A 15,066-nucleotide genomic window follows, 5' to 3' on the forward strand; every position below is an offset into this window, starting at 1 on the left:
GCACTTTGAATGGGCCCTTTACTCACACACGATTCTGTAACATCATGCACTGGCTCTCTGAAAATACTGGTTCACTGAGATGGCTTGAAGATCATCCAAAACATTTCACTACGTAACTAAAAAAATACACATTTCATGGCTGATTATCAATAGATAGAAAGCTGTCACCTGTAGCCACCACCCTGAAAGCACCCAATTTCGTCTGATCTTGGAAGCTCAGCAGGGTCGGGCCTGGTCAGTACTTGGAAGGGAGGAAGCTATCAAGCTCACTGTGATGAATTCAGTTTCCCAAATCCTAATTTCTGCCTGAAAACTTGAGTTTCTATCACTGACAAGAGACACTTCTGTTTTCCTTGATGTATCGTTCATTTTCTCAAGTGAAAATGGTATTCTATGAAAAAAAGCAGCTAGCTCAGTTCACAACTTGAACACCTAAGTGTCTTTCTGTGAGACAACTGTCATATCTTGGCATGCAATACAAATGTTTACCTACCCTTTCCCATTTTGTTACATGGAATATAAGAGTAATGTAAGAGTCAAGATTAAATAAATAACCGTTATTGCTTCATCAAGGATATTCTTAAGTGAAGCTGGCTTTTACTTTTGGTACTGTAACAGTCACACGGGGAAGAAGGCAGTGACTACTGGAACAACTGATACCACTGTCCCGTTTCAGGCTAATGTGTCAGCATTGCTTTTAGTCATCACTGCAAATGCTGACGCAGTGAAGAGGACAAATAATCTTAGCATTACCATGAAAATTCTTTTGACTCTGTAGACTCCATGAAAAGATCCTTCTAGGTGTCCTTGGACGACACTTTGAAAACCACTGCTCTAGATCTAGAATCACTAGGGTATGCAAGCTCTAGTCTGATATTTAACCTGGATGAAATACTGATTTTTTTCCCCCAAGTGAGTACACTGATATCCTCATTTCCTTTTCCTGATGTAAGAACAGCCTTTCATCTGCCCCAGATCTGGGAGAAACAGTAAAGATTTACAGCAATTAAAAAGCAAATGCAGGCCCAGGGACCCACAGTGAAAGGAAGATGGTAAGTGATGGTATGGAAAACAAGCACAATTGCTTGAAAAAAATTCACCTAAAACTGAATGTGAGCAAGAGACTCAGCTGTACCTTGAATAGTACAGGCTACAAATTCTCAACTATTCAGTCACCTTCTGATTCAATCACTTGGCAAATATGACAAAATCCCAAAGAAATATTCCCATGACATAATAAAGCGTACGAATCAGAGGAGTACTCTGATACTGGGAAAACCTAAATATTAAAGCTGAAGAAAACCACATCAGCTTCAGAGAAGAGTCAAATTCAGCAAGAAATACCGTACCTCTGAATGATCAATGGGAGGAAGAGGATCAATGATTTTTTTGGAAGGTGCAATTGGATTCCCATCACTATCATATTCCAAATTATCTTCCTCCTCCTCTTGAACCACACCAGCAGTTGGATTCTCTGCCATGTACCGAAAATAAGCTTCCTGCAGGAAAGCACAAGATCATAATCATACCCAAGGATAACAGAACATTTTTGCTTCTGTAATTAGTGCGCACAGCATACCAGATGACTGCACAATTTACATACCTACCCAGTAAGACAAGACTCTTACTAGCAATGATTCCTTTAACAATAGCAGTATTCAGAGGGACAATCAGAGGAAATGAGACAGTTACTATCATAAAGTGATTTAGCTTGCTTAACAGAAGACTTATAAAACTGTCAGTTCCACAGCCTTCCTGGGGTGGGGTGTCTCCTACCTACCCTGCTGAGAGCTGCGGAACACATGCTGTGGCTTTACCATCCAAGTCTGGAAGCTGACACTGATGAGAAGGGTCACCAACCTAGAAAGGGCTCACTCTGGGTCCCTTCTCTCCATCCCACAACTGAATGGGGAAAAAAGACACTAAAGGACTGTCATTTAACCAATGTTTCATCTTGAAACACAAGAATCACAAACAGAACCCTTAGAAACAGGTCAAAGTTAGGTGTTACTAGAGGTTGTCTGTAGATCCCACACTATTCTACTTCTTGATTTATCAGAATAAACATTAATTTTGGATTAAAAAAAAATCACGCTGAGTAAAGCTCATCTTTGTTTTTGATATCGTACTTGACCAAAATTTCCATCTTCAACACAGGGGAAAGCCACATGAATCTTTATATTACCAACTGGTCACACAGGTAGAAAAGGAGCAAATCAAATGACATTCCCTGCTGAACATCAGGAATGGCCATTTCAGTGAAGACAAGTTCTAGCTTGTCCCCAGGACAGACTTTGTGGGGTGAAAGTAAAAGATAGAAATACTGCATAGGAACTCACTTGGTCATCTTCCTCTTCAATGTCATCTCGAATACCCCTGGAAAAACAAGCGGAGAAACAAACTTCCCTGCAAATGTTCCACATACCCAGCTCCATACTTATAGCACATTAGTGTTGAATTCCATACAGGACAGGAACTCTCAACACTAACAGTAACAAAGCAGCAGTAAGCACACTGGAAGCCATCCATCCACCATGTATGTCTGATTTCACACCATAAGCTGCAGTTTGCATTTCTTTTGAATGGGACGATATGGTACCCCCAGAATCATCAAATATATCAATCCTAACAAGAATATAGGGAGTAAAAACTTGTGAAGAGAGATACCCATGGGCCCTAGCCTTGTATATCCCACACAACAAACACAATGCAGTTGTGAAAAGGACTTTGTATTAAAAAACAGAAACAAGAAGAACACCTGCATTTTGTATACACTAAAGATGGTCACAACTGTCTTACTGTGCCCCAGAGTTTTTAGCTCTGAGTAACTGCATTCAGCCAAAATCCTCAGGGACAGAGAGAAAAACTACATCAACTCTTTTTAAAATCTGGAACTATAACAGTTCACGTGGAGAAGTGGACCTTCACCACTTGCATCTCTCAGGAACTATGAAAAGTATAGTTGCTTAATTCCCACAACCACTGCTTTTTAATCAGACTTTCTGCCTACCCTAGAGCACTTGCTACTCCTAAGGCAAGCAACACCACCAGTGGAGGGCAGCTGGAAGGGGACACAACACACAATAAGCCCCCAAGAGAGGGCAGACCCTCCCCCCTGGCACAGGAACCTCAGGGAGGGGCTGAGCACTGACTGCCGAGCAGAGGGAAAAGTCCAACCGCCTTCCTGGGCTTGGTAGCAAAAGCCGTAAGAAAAGTATATTCAGCAAGGGAAAGAGGAGAATTCTCTTTCCTAGAAAACAAAGTATTTCAAGCTCTGACTAGTTGCTAAAGCATGTCACCCTCAAATCAGGTTTTATGATTTATTAATAATATACATAGTTTTTTGTATTTAATTACTGTTACATCTTAAAAATCAATCACATACGCATAAACCTATATTAGTTATGGGGACAAAACTCAGAAAAATGAACCCAAACTAGTAATGATGCTCTCTTGCTTCCCTGTGTAATTCACTCTTGTGGTTACTAAAAACTATTTACAGTTGAATACCAAAAAGAATGCTAAAGAATACCAAAATTACTGCAAATGCAGTCATCTCTATTACCTACAGAAATATTATTTAAGGTAATAACTTTAAGTCAGGACATTTGTGTAGTTGAATTTTACTTTATAAACTTTGGGGGAACAGGCTTTGCAATAATGTAGCAATTTTCATGTAACCTTTCTGAAGGAGAAGAAAACAACTTACTTTACGTTTTTTCTTTCCTTGTCCTTTTCTTCGAGCCTCTTCATGTCTCTAGCCGCCTGATCCTAATGAAACAAAAGGCCGTATGGAATCACCAACCAAAAACACTGAAAGGAAAATTTCTTTATAAAGAATTTTTAGATTCAAACAAGCACCATCATAGTTTTAGCTATGCATTTTGACAACTGCACTTTGATGCAATCAAATTGTTTTTTGACAACTATTATTTTAGAGAGAAATACCCATGTTCTAAAAACTTGACTATATATGCAGATTCCATAGTTTTTATCTGCAAATATACCATGTGTGGACAAACTAGCAAAATGCTTGATTGATCACTTTTTTTTTTTAAAGAGTTAATGATATAATTACCAAAGGGGCTAGTAAAAAATGCAGATCTCTGTATCTGGCTCTAGAAAGGTGGTTCTGAGCCTTGGGTGATTCTATCCCCTGTGGACATCTGGCAATATCAGGAGACATTTTTTGGTTGGCACAACTTGGGGTGGGGGGAGCTGTTACTAACATCCAGTGGGTGAAGGTCATAGATGCCTCTAAACATCCTACAATGCACAGGACAGCCCACCAAAGAATTATCCAGCCCTAAATGCCCTTAGATTGAAAAACCTTGCACTAAATAAACTGCAGCCATGAAATTAAAAGACGCTTGCTCCCTGGAAGGAAAACTATGACCATATTAAAAAGCAGAGACATCATCTTGCCAACAAAGGTCCATACAGTCAAACCTATGGCTTTTCCCATAGTCACGTACAGATGTGAGAGCTGGACCATGAAGAAGGCTGAGCATCCAAGAACTAGTGTTCTGAACTGTGGTGCTGGGGAAGACTCTCACGAGTCCCTTGGATTGCAAGACCACCAATCAATCCTGCTGGAAATCAACCCTGGATAACCATTGGAAGGACTGATGCTGAACCTCCAATACTTTGGCCACCGGATGGGAAAAGCCGACTCAATGGAAAAGACCCTGATGCTGGGAAAAGCTGAGGGCAGGAGAAGGGGGCAACAGAGGATGAGATGGTTGGACAGATAGCATCACTGACAATGGACATGAGTTTGAACAAACTCCAAGAGACAGTGAAGGACAGGGAGCCTGGCATGCTGTAGTCCAGGGGTTGCAAAGTCAGACACGACTTAGCGACGGAAAAACAACAAATAAATCTACTAAATCAGAACCCTTTGGGATGGACTTAAATACATGTAGTTTTTCCATTTTTCATAGGTTATTTTTAAATGGCAAATTGATAATTATTGATCTAAATTAATTCTTTGCTTTATACACATGAAAATCAATGGTAGAAGAATTAACTACTTTTTGCCAAGGTTAAAACACATTCTGCATAACTGTTTCTTGTGTAAAGCAATGTGAGTTTTTCTGACTTCTTTAATTTGGATTAATGCAATACCTTGGCAACAATACTCTCCCCAAGATCAGATAATATCCATCCCTCAGTCCGAAAATCAGCAAAACGCCTTTGGATACTACAGCAAAAAATATCTGGAAGAATGATGTTATATCAAAAAGATTTAACCTCCAAACAGCTTCAACTACTTGAAATTCCAAGCAAGAGAATTTGGACCATTCTTGAATACTCCTACTCAGAAAGGGCTATTCCAGCTTGCACTACCAAAAATTAAATCTAAATTTAAACCTCAAAAATCAAGAGTTGATTTTTATTCTAATTCATCACTAGGGATCTGAAAAAATAATGAGAAACACAGCCCTTTGGGAAACGTTCATGTGTCACAAATGTTAAAAAAAACCTAAACCAATATGTAATGACATCTCAAACAAAACAAACCATTTATCCCTTGCCTTTACTTCTAGACAGAATCATTTAACACACTATATTTACAAAATTGCTACCATCTTGCAAAGCACAGGTATGTTCTGAGTAGCTCTGGTAAACATTATGCAGAAATACACAACACAAGAACTCAGATGCTGAATGATACAGCAAAAAGAACATGGGCTTTGGAGTTTACATGGGCTTTGGAGTTGAATCCTGGCTCGGCTACTTTTTAGGTATACATTCTTCGGAAAGTAATTTATTCTAAATCAAATGTGGGAAACCCAAAATACTCAACGGGTAGCAATTTCACAATGAATGAAATGAGCCAAGATAAGGAAAGTTCTATTCTTCTGACACAGACATGCTTTGCTTGCATTTTAGTAAGTTGTTTTTGTTTAGCTGCTAAGTTGTGTCCAACTCTTTTGTGACCCCATGGACTGTAGTCCTCCAGGCTTCTCTGTCTACAGGATTTCCCAGGCCAGAATACTGGAGTGGATTGCTATTTCCCTCTCCAGCGGATCTGCCTGACCCAGGAATCAAACCCACATCTCTTGCTTGGCAGATAGATGCTCTACTACTGAGTCACCAGAGGAAGCCCTGAATAGTCTAAAGAAGCATGCTCTAATTTTTCTTTTAACACACAGCCCTGAGTTTTACTCTCAGATATTTGACAACAGACCCACGCTCAGGAAAACTACTTCTCCACTATAAGAAAATTACAACACAAATATGATGGAAAAAGGCTCTAAGCAATGGCCTCAGTGTCAAGAAGACAATAGGGACTGATGGGTGAAGTAGAAAAAGACTGCCTTGCCCAAAGCAGGCAATTACTTTATCAGCAACAGCCTGTTTTTTGCCACACAAGAATGCAGTCCTAGTCTTGCCACATTTTTCACTTTTCCGGAGACTGATCTTTTAGACAAAAATCTCTGGATTTTTTTTTTTTTTTTTTAAATATCTGGATCTTAAAAATGTTGGCTATTTTTAAAAAGCATCGTTTACACCAAACAAAAACACATCTTTAATGGATTCTTTTTCTCCCCTACTTCCTTAGAGGAGAGATGAATTCTGGCTGAAGACTTCAGGTAACAAGTAACTGAGGAATCTAAAAGGAATCTAAATCTCAATCTAAAGGAATCTAAATCTATTGTTTACTTCATAAACAATAAAGTGACAGTTTCTGAGCAAGAGGAGTAATATGACAAGAAACATGCTTCGGTCCAATTACTCTGTAGCTGTACACTACATGAACAGGAGAGCAGAGAGCCTCAAGAAGGGAGAGAATTAATTTAGATCAGGTTAGAGTTAAGCTACAGGGGAAGATGACCATAAAGGAAACAGAAATAGATGCAAGAGATACTGTAAAGACTGACAGAACCTGGCAAATGATGAGAGGAAGGCAGCACTATGTTCTGGACAAGAGCCAGTTCTCAGGACTACTAAGCAAGAAAAATTAGATTTGCATCCCAGCTCTGCCACACAGTACCAATGTGGTTTGGAGAAGTGATTTGAATTATCTTAGGGTTCAGTTTTTTTTATTAGTTAAGAAGTTTTATATAGTTTTTCTGCCTATTCACCTTTGTTATTCTGAGGAATAAATGAAGCAAGTCATGAACATGCTTGATCAGTTACTAGGAAAAAAAAAAAAAAAAGAGGGGAATTCCCCGGCAGTCCAGTAGTTAAGACTCTGCCTTCCAATACAGGCGGCACAGGTTCCATCCCTGGTCAGGGAACCAAGATCCCACATACCACACAGCAAAAAAGAAAAAGAGAGAGAGAGAAAACCCAAATAAGAAATGAAAGAGAAAAAAACCACAACTGATAACAACAACAAACAAGTTGTAAGAGAATACTATGAACAATTAGATGCCAACAAATTCAACAACCTAGAAGAAATGGGACAACTTTCTAGAAACATACAGCCCACCAAAACTGAATGAAGAAGAAACACGTAACTTGAACAGACCAAACACTAGAAATTAAATAGAATCTATAATTAAAAAACTCCCTACAAACAGAAGTCCAGAACCAGGTAGCTTCACTGGGGAATTCTACCAAATGTACAAAGAACTTACACTGATCTTTCCCAAACCCTTCCAAAAGACTGAAGAGGAAGGAACACTCCCAAAGAAGTGTTGGGAGTGAAGCCACTATCTATGAAGCCACTATCACCCTGAAATCAAAACCAGACAAAGACACTACCAAAAAGTAAAAGTATAGGCCAGCATCTTTGACGAGTATATGTGCTGTGTGCTATGCTCAGTCGCGTCTGACTCTTTATGGCCCCATGGTCTATAGCCCGCCAGACTCCTCCGTACATGGAATTTTTCAATTACTGAGTCACTTTTTGCTGTACAGAAAAAATTAACACAACACTGTAAATCAACTACACCTTAATGAAATTGGAAAAAAAAAAAAGAGGGGCTATTTAAAGGAAGAAATTAAAGCCAATGTGGGAATTTTCTTGCAGTCCCATGGTTAGGACTCTATGTTTTCACTGTGGAGAGCCAGGGCTCAATCTCAGGTTAAGAAACTAAAATTCCATAAGCTGTTTATCGGAGCCAAAAAAAAAAAAGAGTTAAAGGGACCAGGGGGACACACCCATGTAAAAATGGCCAATATGTTTCTAGAAAAGCAGAGCTGAAACTAAAGAGAGACTATGGAACTAAAGATATTAATTTATTCACACAGAAGTTAATTTTGGAAGTGGGTGAGGTCACTAAGGAATGTATAAAGCCTGAAGATAGCATATTAAAATAGAGAACTGTAGGAGAATCATCATATGAGAAACTGGAACAGAATCACAAGAATGACAGATAACAGTCACATGGCTAGGTAAAGTTTTTTTTTTTTTTTGGTGTAATCATATGGTATGATTGTTTTTTAAGAGTTAAAGACATAGAAATACCAACAGATGAAATGATATGTCGGAGATTTACTATAAATAATGTAAAAGGGGGTGGGAGGTGTCAGATAACGAAAGACTGGCCAAAGCGCTACCTGATAAAGCAGGGTGAAGGCTATATGGGGACTCATCTTATTATTCTACTTTACGTTTGAGATTTTTCATAACATAAAGTAATTAAATAAAGAAGTCAGAGGCATGGGAGAAAAGAACAAAATACAAAATCACAAAAAAACCTAGTGAGAAGAGTTTTAAGGAGGAAGAGGTCACAAGTCTCAATTTCTACAGCAAGGTCACGAACATGGATAAAAGGAAATGAACACTAAAAGTACTGAATACAGAATCTGTAATTTTAGCAAATCCCTTAAGTTTAATTATCTTACATAAATATGTATTCAGTAAAAGCTAGATTAAGATAATATTCATTCCATTTAAGACTATACCAAGAATTATTAAAATAAAACACACCACACACACACACACACACACACACACACTTGAGCCACTATGTTCAAGGGTTACAGTTCAAATTCCTAGGCACCAATCTCTGAAAATGCTACAGGGCCATGGAAGTATATTTAAGAAACTATGGAATACAAGAGCAAAATTCTCTCAACAAAGGGCCAATAAACAAATTCTGTCTGAAGACTAAAGCACTAGGTTAATTTGACCTGTTTCTAATGGCTAAAAATGTTAACATAACAGAGTTGATACTTGCCTCCACTTCAGCCATGAATGCCTCTAAGGGATCATCATCACTGTCAGAGTCTACTGGCTTGGAATGGAATTGCTGGCGGGTAGGTGAGTTTTCAGCAGGAATGTAAGGTAAATCAACGTTGCTAGAATCTTCTTCCTCATCTTCAAAATATCTGAAAAATTAAGATGCAGGACTGACAGAGTGAATGTTTAATTTGGGGGTGGGTGAATCTTTAACAAAATTTTTATTATGGTGTATGTTACCATTAAGAGATTTTGGTCCTTTGGCTTAGGACCTAATTATTAAGTATCACTTGATATATGCCAAATTCTAATACTGCAAAAAAACCACAGCAGATTCCCCATTTCAGTAGTGTCTGTTAAAAATTACATTTCCAGTTCTGTCAAAAGGGATGCGTTTCCAATACAAAATTATCAACAGCATATCACTGTTGAATAGATACAGCAAATATTAAAGCATATGATATAGAAAAAATACTTTTGTATGAAATATCAAAAGCCTAGTTTACTCTTCACGACCCTTTAAAAACTTTTAGAGATTAAATTCACAAGGCTAGAGATTTTCTTGAAAAGTTCTGGGCTTTTTTCTGAGAACCAACAAAAAAACTTCTAGAATTGAAAATAAATGCTCAGGAATATAGCCAATATTTTATAACCTTTAAAAACTGTGAATCACTCTGTTGTACACTCAAAACTTATATAACATTGTACATGAACCACACTTCCTCACCATACTATGTTAAGTATTCAGAAAACAACTTCGACATCTGGAAAATGTTTCCCTCTAACAGATATCCCAGAAAAGAATATCAATATAGCTATACACTAAAACAAAACAGAAACACTGTTTAGAGCTTACCTCAGAATTAAATGAAAGAGTAATACAATAGAATATTAAAGAGATCAAAACTACAGCCTAAACTTCAAAGCATTTCAAGCCTTCATTTTAAAAGCTCTAACCATTACGTGTTATACACACACACACACACAAATGCATATTTCTTTATACGGTAGTTTCATTCAGTGTATCCCTGAGCTGGTAAACTGCTCTCTAGAATAATGATCCTGGACTTACTTATGAACTTAATTGCTAAATATACCAATTTTTAAAACTGCTGCTAAATACTTTAAAAACTGTGATCTTGAGGGTTAAAAAAAAAAAAAAGCTCAACAGTGTAACAACCAGGCTAGAAATAATAGCAGTACAAGGTTTCTTTAGACCTGGCAAAAAAAAAAAACAACTTAAAATCTATACAGAATTAGAGCTCAAACTTTCAAAGCTCAGCTTTTCAACAATCCCCTTATTAGACAATCAAGTTAGAAAAGGTAACTGGTAAATATGGTTCCTGAGAACTGTGAGCAAAAATCTGAGATTTTCCTACCACTATAAGATGTTACAACACAATAGTTTAACAGTTTTAAAGACTTTGGTGTTGAGTCAGACTATGTCTCTACCAGTTCTGACAACTGCCTGTGTTTACCAAACAACTTCTATGGTGTAAATAAAAAACTTCAGTAAAGACCATCAAAAGCCATGTAAATTAAATAATTTAATTTTAAATAAAACACTTCGCCATATTTAGGTTTCAATGGCCTCAAATCCGTTTTGGAACAAGGAAAAATAAAGGACCACACAAGTATTATACTCCTTATGAATGAATGAACGTAACAATGTAACCTGTTAGGAACAATGCAATTCAGTGAGATAACCAACTAAAGAAGTCATGTTATTATTTGAGAAACAAATGGTTTCTTTGCTTCAATTTTTTTGATGGAATGGAATATCTCAAAACCTAACCTTGCTAAATTACCAGATATTATTACCACTTACGCATTTTCTTCATCGAAGTTGGCCCGTTTAGAACCAATTTTGTAGAAAGAAGGGAGCTGTGGTGGAGCTGATTTTCCAAAGCCAGAAGAAGAGCTGGTTGCCCCAAAGGCACTATGGGACTGTTGTGGGAGCTTTGGTTCCTCCTTCTTTCCAGCACTGATGGCAAAACCTCCAAAGCCAAAGCCCCTCTTAGTGCCGGGGCCACCTTTATTCCAGTTCATGGTGTCAGTGACTGATCTGTTAGGAACAAGACACACATACAAATTTAACTTTATATAAAGTGAACAGCCCACTGATGTTTATGTCTCTTCCAACCTTTACCTACAATTTTAAACATTTGCCTCTCAATTAAAATTTTAATTTTGGTACAAAAAAGTTTGGCACAACACTGTAAATCAATTATATTTCAATTAAAAAATTTTTAACTTTGGACTTCAGATATGCAATATGCTAACCTTAATAAAACAGTCACATTTTCTTTTTTTTTGATACACATTTTTTAATTGGGGGAAAACTGCTTTATAATTGTGTGTAAAATTGTACACAAAATTGGTTTCTGCTGTGCAACAGGAATCAATCATAATTTTACACACACATACACACACACACCCCCACCCCTCCATCTTGAGCCCCCTTTCTCTCTGGGAATCAGTTATAATTTTACACACACATACATACCCCTCCCTCTTGAACTCCCTTCCTCTCCCCCTGAATGGTCACATTTTCTGAAACATGGAAGACATTATAATTCATTTTACTGAGATCTCAATCAGAACAGGAATTTTGTATTTAATATCATACCCTTCAAAAAGATTTGATTGCCAGTTGAATATCTTATTCAGTTAGCCTACTGTTAAAGATTACAAAGAAATTTCCTGAGCATCAATCAAACTCATTTAAAAATAAACTTTTTATCTTATTAGCCTTGGTTTCAAAAAACCATTTTTTAATGACACAAGTTACCTAAGTTTCACATAATACCAGAAAACTCAGAAAGCAAAAAAGAACAAAATTTAACACTATCTGACACTCCTCTCCTAAATACACAATTTTGTTGATATATTTTGCTATTTTTTCTATGCATATGTGTGTACACACACAGAGAGATTTAAGATCAAAACTGAAACCATACTGTACATATTGTTTTCCTGATTTCTTCACAATATGATACACATGACTGTCTATGTCCATAAATACATTCCTCTACTTCTGTTTCTGTTTTTTTTAAGTTGCTAAACATATCACATATCTTTGTCCATACTCTTAATTATTTCCTTAGGCTCAATTTTTTTTAAAACACAACTGCTTATCAAAGGGGAATGTGCATTTTAAGTTTCACATTTGTGGAGAAGTGTCCATTATACACTGAGTAACATGATAAGGGCATAAAACAAGGTAGGTGGTATGATTCAATGTAAAAATATGTGTCACCTGTACCAAGATAGCTGGAGGACTGTTTATCAAAATGTTAATACCAATTATTTGATTTTTACTTTTTTCCTCTGTATTAAAGTTTACCATTAATAAGAAAAGTTTATATGTTTATAAAAGACTCTGAAGTCAATGTGAAAAGAGTTCCAAAAACTGCTTTTTACAATGGCACTGCTGAAGTGACTAGGACAGGAAAACACGCTCTGCTCTCTGGTACAATACCCCGCTCACCGGTTCGGTTTTACCGCTGTTACACAGTACTTAGTTCAGTCTGTTTAGTATTCAATTTGATTTATGCTTTGTCAATCTCTACCCTTAGTTCCAGTTAGGGGCTGTCTTTACTCATTTTGGACCTTTCGTAGAAAATATTCACGGTTAGGGTAAGCACTTTTTAAGTAATAGCTTACTCAAACATAAGTAAGACCATTTCCTGCCTTCTTCTGGAATCCCCTAAGAGGAATCAACATAATTCTAGTGAGATGATATTTAGTTAGAAGATTTACAAGCCAGAAAATTTTAGCATCTGAGAGTACTGTTTAACCAATCTGTAAATCTGGCTTTCCAAGAGCTGTTCCTAAGCAACAAAAATTACAGATTCTGAATTCCAACCTTTTTCCTAGTGTATATAATGCATAATAAGAGGCTAATAATAATTAAGCCGTTAAATTATGGATTCTGAATTTTATCCTTTTTCTTTGTGTATATAATGCATAATAAAAGGCTAATAATAAATAAGCCATTGAAAAACGTAGGTAATGGAAGGATGGAAAAAACAAATGTTGGTAGATTTTAAGAATTACATGAACAATCTCATGGCTTACTGAAAGCCTGTTGCGAAAGTTCAGGCATTGTATTGGGTGCTGGGCATTTATCAGTGAAAGATACAGTCTGATTCTCAAGGATTTCAGTGTAGTTTTAGAAAGCTTACAAAAAGAAATGATGTGTAGAGGTATTATACAAAGTGCATTCATCGACAGCCCAGGAGAAGAGTACCCAACCTACCATGAATGGGGGACAAGACAGTTTTTCTGGAGATGACAGTGGTGTTAATTTTTTAAACCCGAAGAGGCATTAGACCAGGGAAGAAGTGTCAGAGAGAGAATTTTAGATCAAAGGCACTGTAAATGCTACCACTGAGGACTGGAAATATTTCAGCGCAGCTAGAGTTCTCTAGGACATTTGGGAGAGTTGCAGGGCACATGTTCAGAAAGACAAACAGGGCCCAGATACAGGGTTGGTATACTATGCTAAGAATACACCATACAAAAATATACTCTGCCAGCTGTAAGGAATCATTAATTTTAAGCAAAAAAGGGGGCATGTTTTGGATGGCATGAAAAGTTGGACACAAGGAAAGTGGTTAGGACATTATTATAAAAAATATAGATAAACCACATCAAGGTACTACAAAACTAAGGAAGTGGCTATGAGGAAGGGTGGGGTGTAGACCTGATGCTTTACTGAGGTATTTATGAGGAAGAATCAACTGGGAAGAATGACCAATTCAGACGTGGAAGCTGAGGCGGAAGGAAGAGTCTAGAATAATTTTGGAGGGTTCTGGCTTTTACGGATTGGGTGAATGATGGTGCCACTAACAGAGATGGAAACCCAGAGGGTGGAGAAGCAGGTAGAAAGTGAGATCAGTTCACAGTACCTATGGGAGCACTCAGGATAGCTGGCAAGTAAGGTCTGTGACTGCAGAGAGAGATCTGTGAAGGAGTTATAGGTCTCACACAAGATATCCGCATTTGAGGTCACTGATGTAGATAAGCCAGCAGACAGAGGGCACAGAGCAAGAAGAGAGATGTTAGCGGAGGTCCATGCTTAGGAAGGATTGGGGAAGAGTGATCTCTTGTCAAGTGAAAACTTGACAAAGAACAGAGAGAGGGGGAGGATAGCAGAGAACAGTGACATAGATGGTGAGAAATATTACAGGCAGAAACATCCAATGTTAATAACAAGAGGAGGGGGGCGTAAGAACTGAAAAGCCCCTGTTGAAGCAGTAGGGAAAAAGTTAAGTGATGATTGGTAAGGGGTAGAGGCTGAAGATAAGGCCAAGAGGAGTACAGATTACTTTCTAGGCCGTTTACCAATGTGAAAAAGAATGTGAGGTGTTAACTAGAGGAATTTTGCTTTTTGTTTAAGGAAAACATCTAACCATATTTATATGTTAAAAAGGAAACGCCAATATAAATAGAAAAACTAAAGATTTAGGATGACAGGAAAAATCACAGGAACAGGTGTTGCCGAGAGCTGAAGAGAAAAGACCAAAACCTTTAACAAGGAGTAAAGAACACTTCCCCCTAGGCTGAGGACAGGAGAAAAGGATGGGCATAAATTAATCCTACTAAATAACTAAAGAGCTCAAATTACAAGAGAAATAAATCAAATACTTGGTTTTAAAAATTCAACTTCTGCAGACAGGCAAGCAGCATGACCTTGGGCAGGTGAGAGTTGCTTAATAGCTTAAAAATATGCAACACTTTAACTCTTCCAAGATGTGGGTCAACCAAAAGACTAAGAACCCGTCAGTGCCCCCACACCTTTCACTAGTGTGATCTAGGTCACACTGCCCATGTTCCCCAATTAACTGTCTCCAGCAATGCCGAACAATTGTGCTTTCTCCAACCCACTGACTAGAGTGTCAGCGCCACGTGGGTGAGGGCTT

The 15,066-nt window shown here is 37.6% G+C and overlaps 1 protein-coding gene across 2 annotated transcripts in view; it reads right to left on the reverse strand.

Moving 5' to 3' along the window:
- Positions 1-15,066, reverse strand: part of DDX42 (DEAD-box helicase 42) — a 35,037-nt gene that overhangs the window by 14,816 nt on the left and 5,155 nt on the right. The window contains exons 2-6 of one of the 2 annotated variants that reach the window (XM_043464848.1): positions 10,968-11,204; positions 9,138-9,288; positions 3,710-3,771; positions 2,340-2,376; positions 1,350-1,499 (exon numbers count right to left, since the gene is read on the reverse strand). In XM_043464848.1, coding sequence (XP_043320783.1) covers positions 1,350-1,499; positions 2,340-2,376; positions 3,710-3,771; positions 9,138-9,288; positions 10,968-11,188 — 621 coding nt within the window. In that variant the 5' untranslated portion in view covers positions 11,189-11,204. Of the gene's footprint in view, positions 1-1,349; positions 1,500-2,339; positions 2,377-3,709; positions 3,772-9,137; positions 9,289-10,967; positions 11,205-15,066 lie in introns of those variants that run through there. The other variant, XM_043464857.1, reaches the window with a different exon arrangement.

Source organism: Cervus canadensis, chromosome 1 (genome assembly GCF_019320065.1).
Source record: "Cervus canadensis isolate Bull #8, Minnesota chromosome 1, ASM1932006v1, whole genome shotgun sequence".
Lineage (NCBI taxonomy): Eukaryota > Metazoa > Chordata > Mammalia > Artiodactyla > Cervidae > Cervus > Cervus canadensis.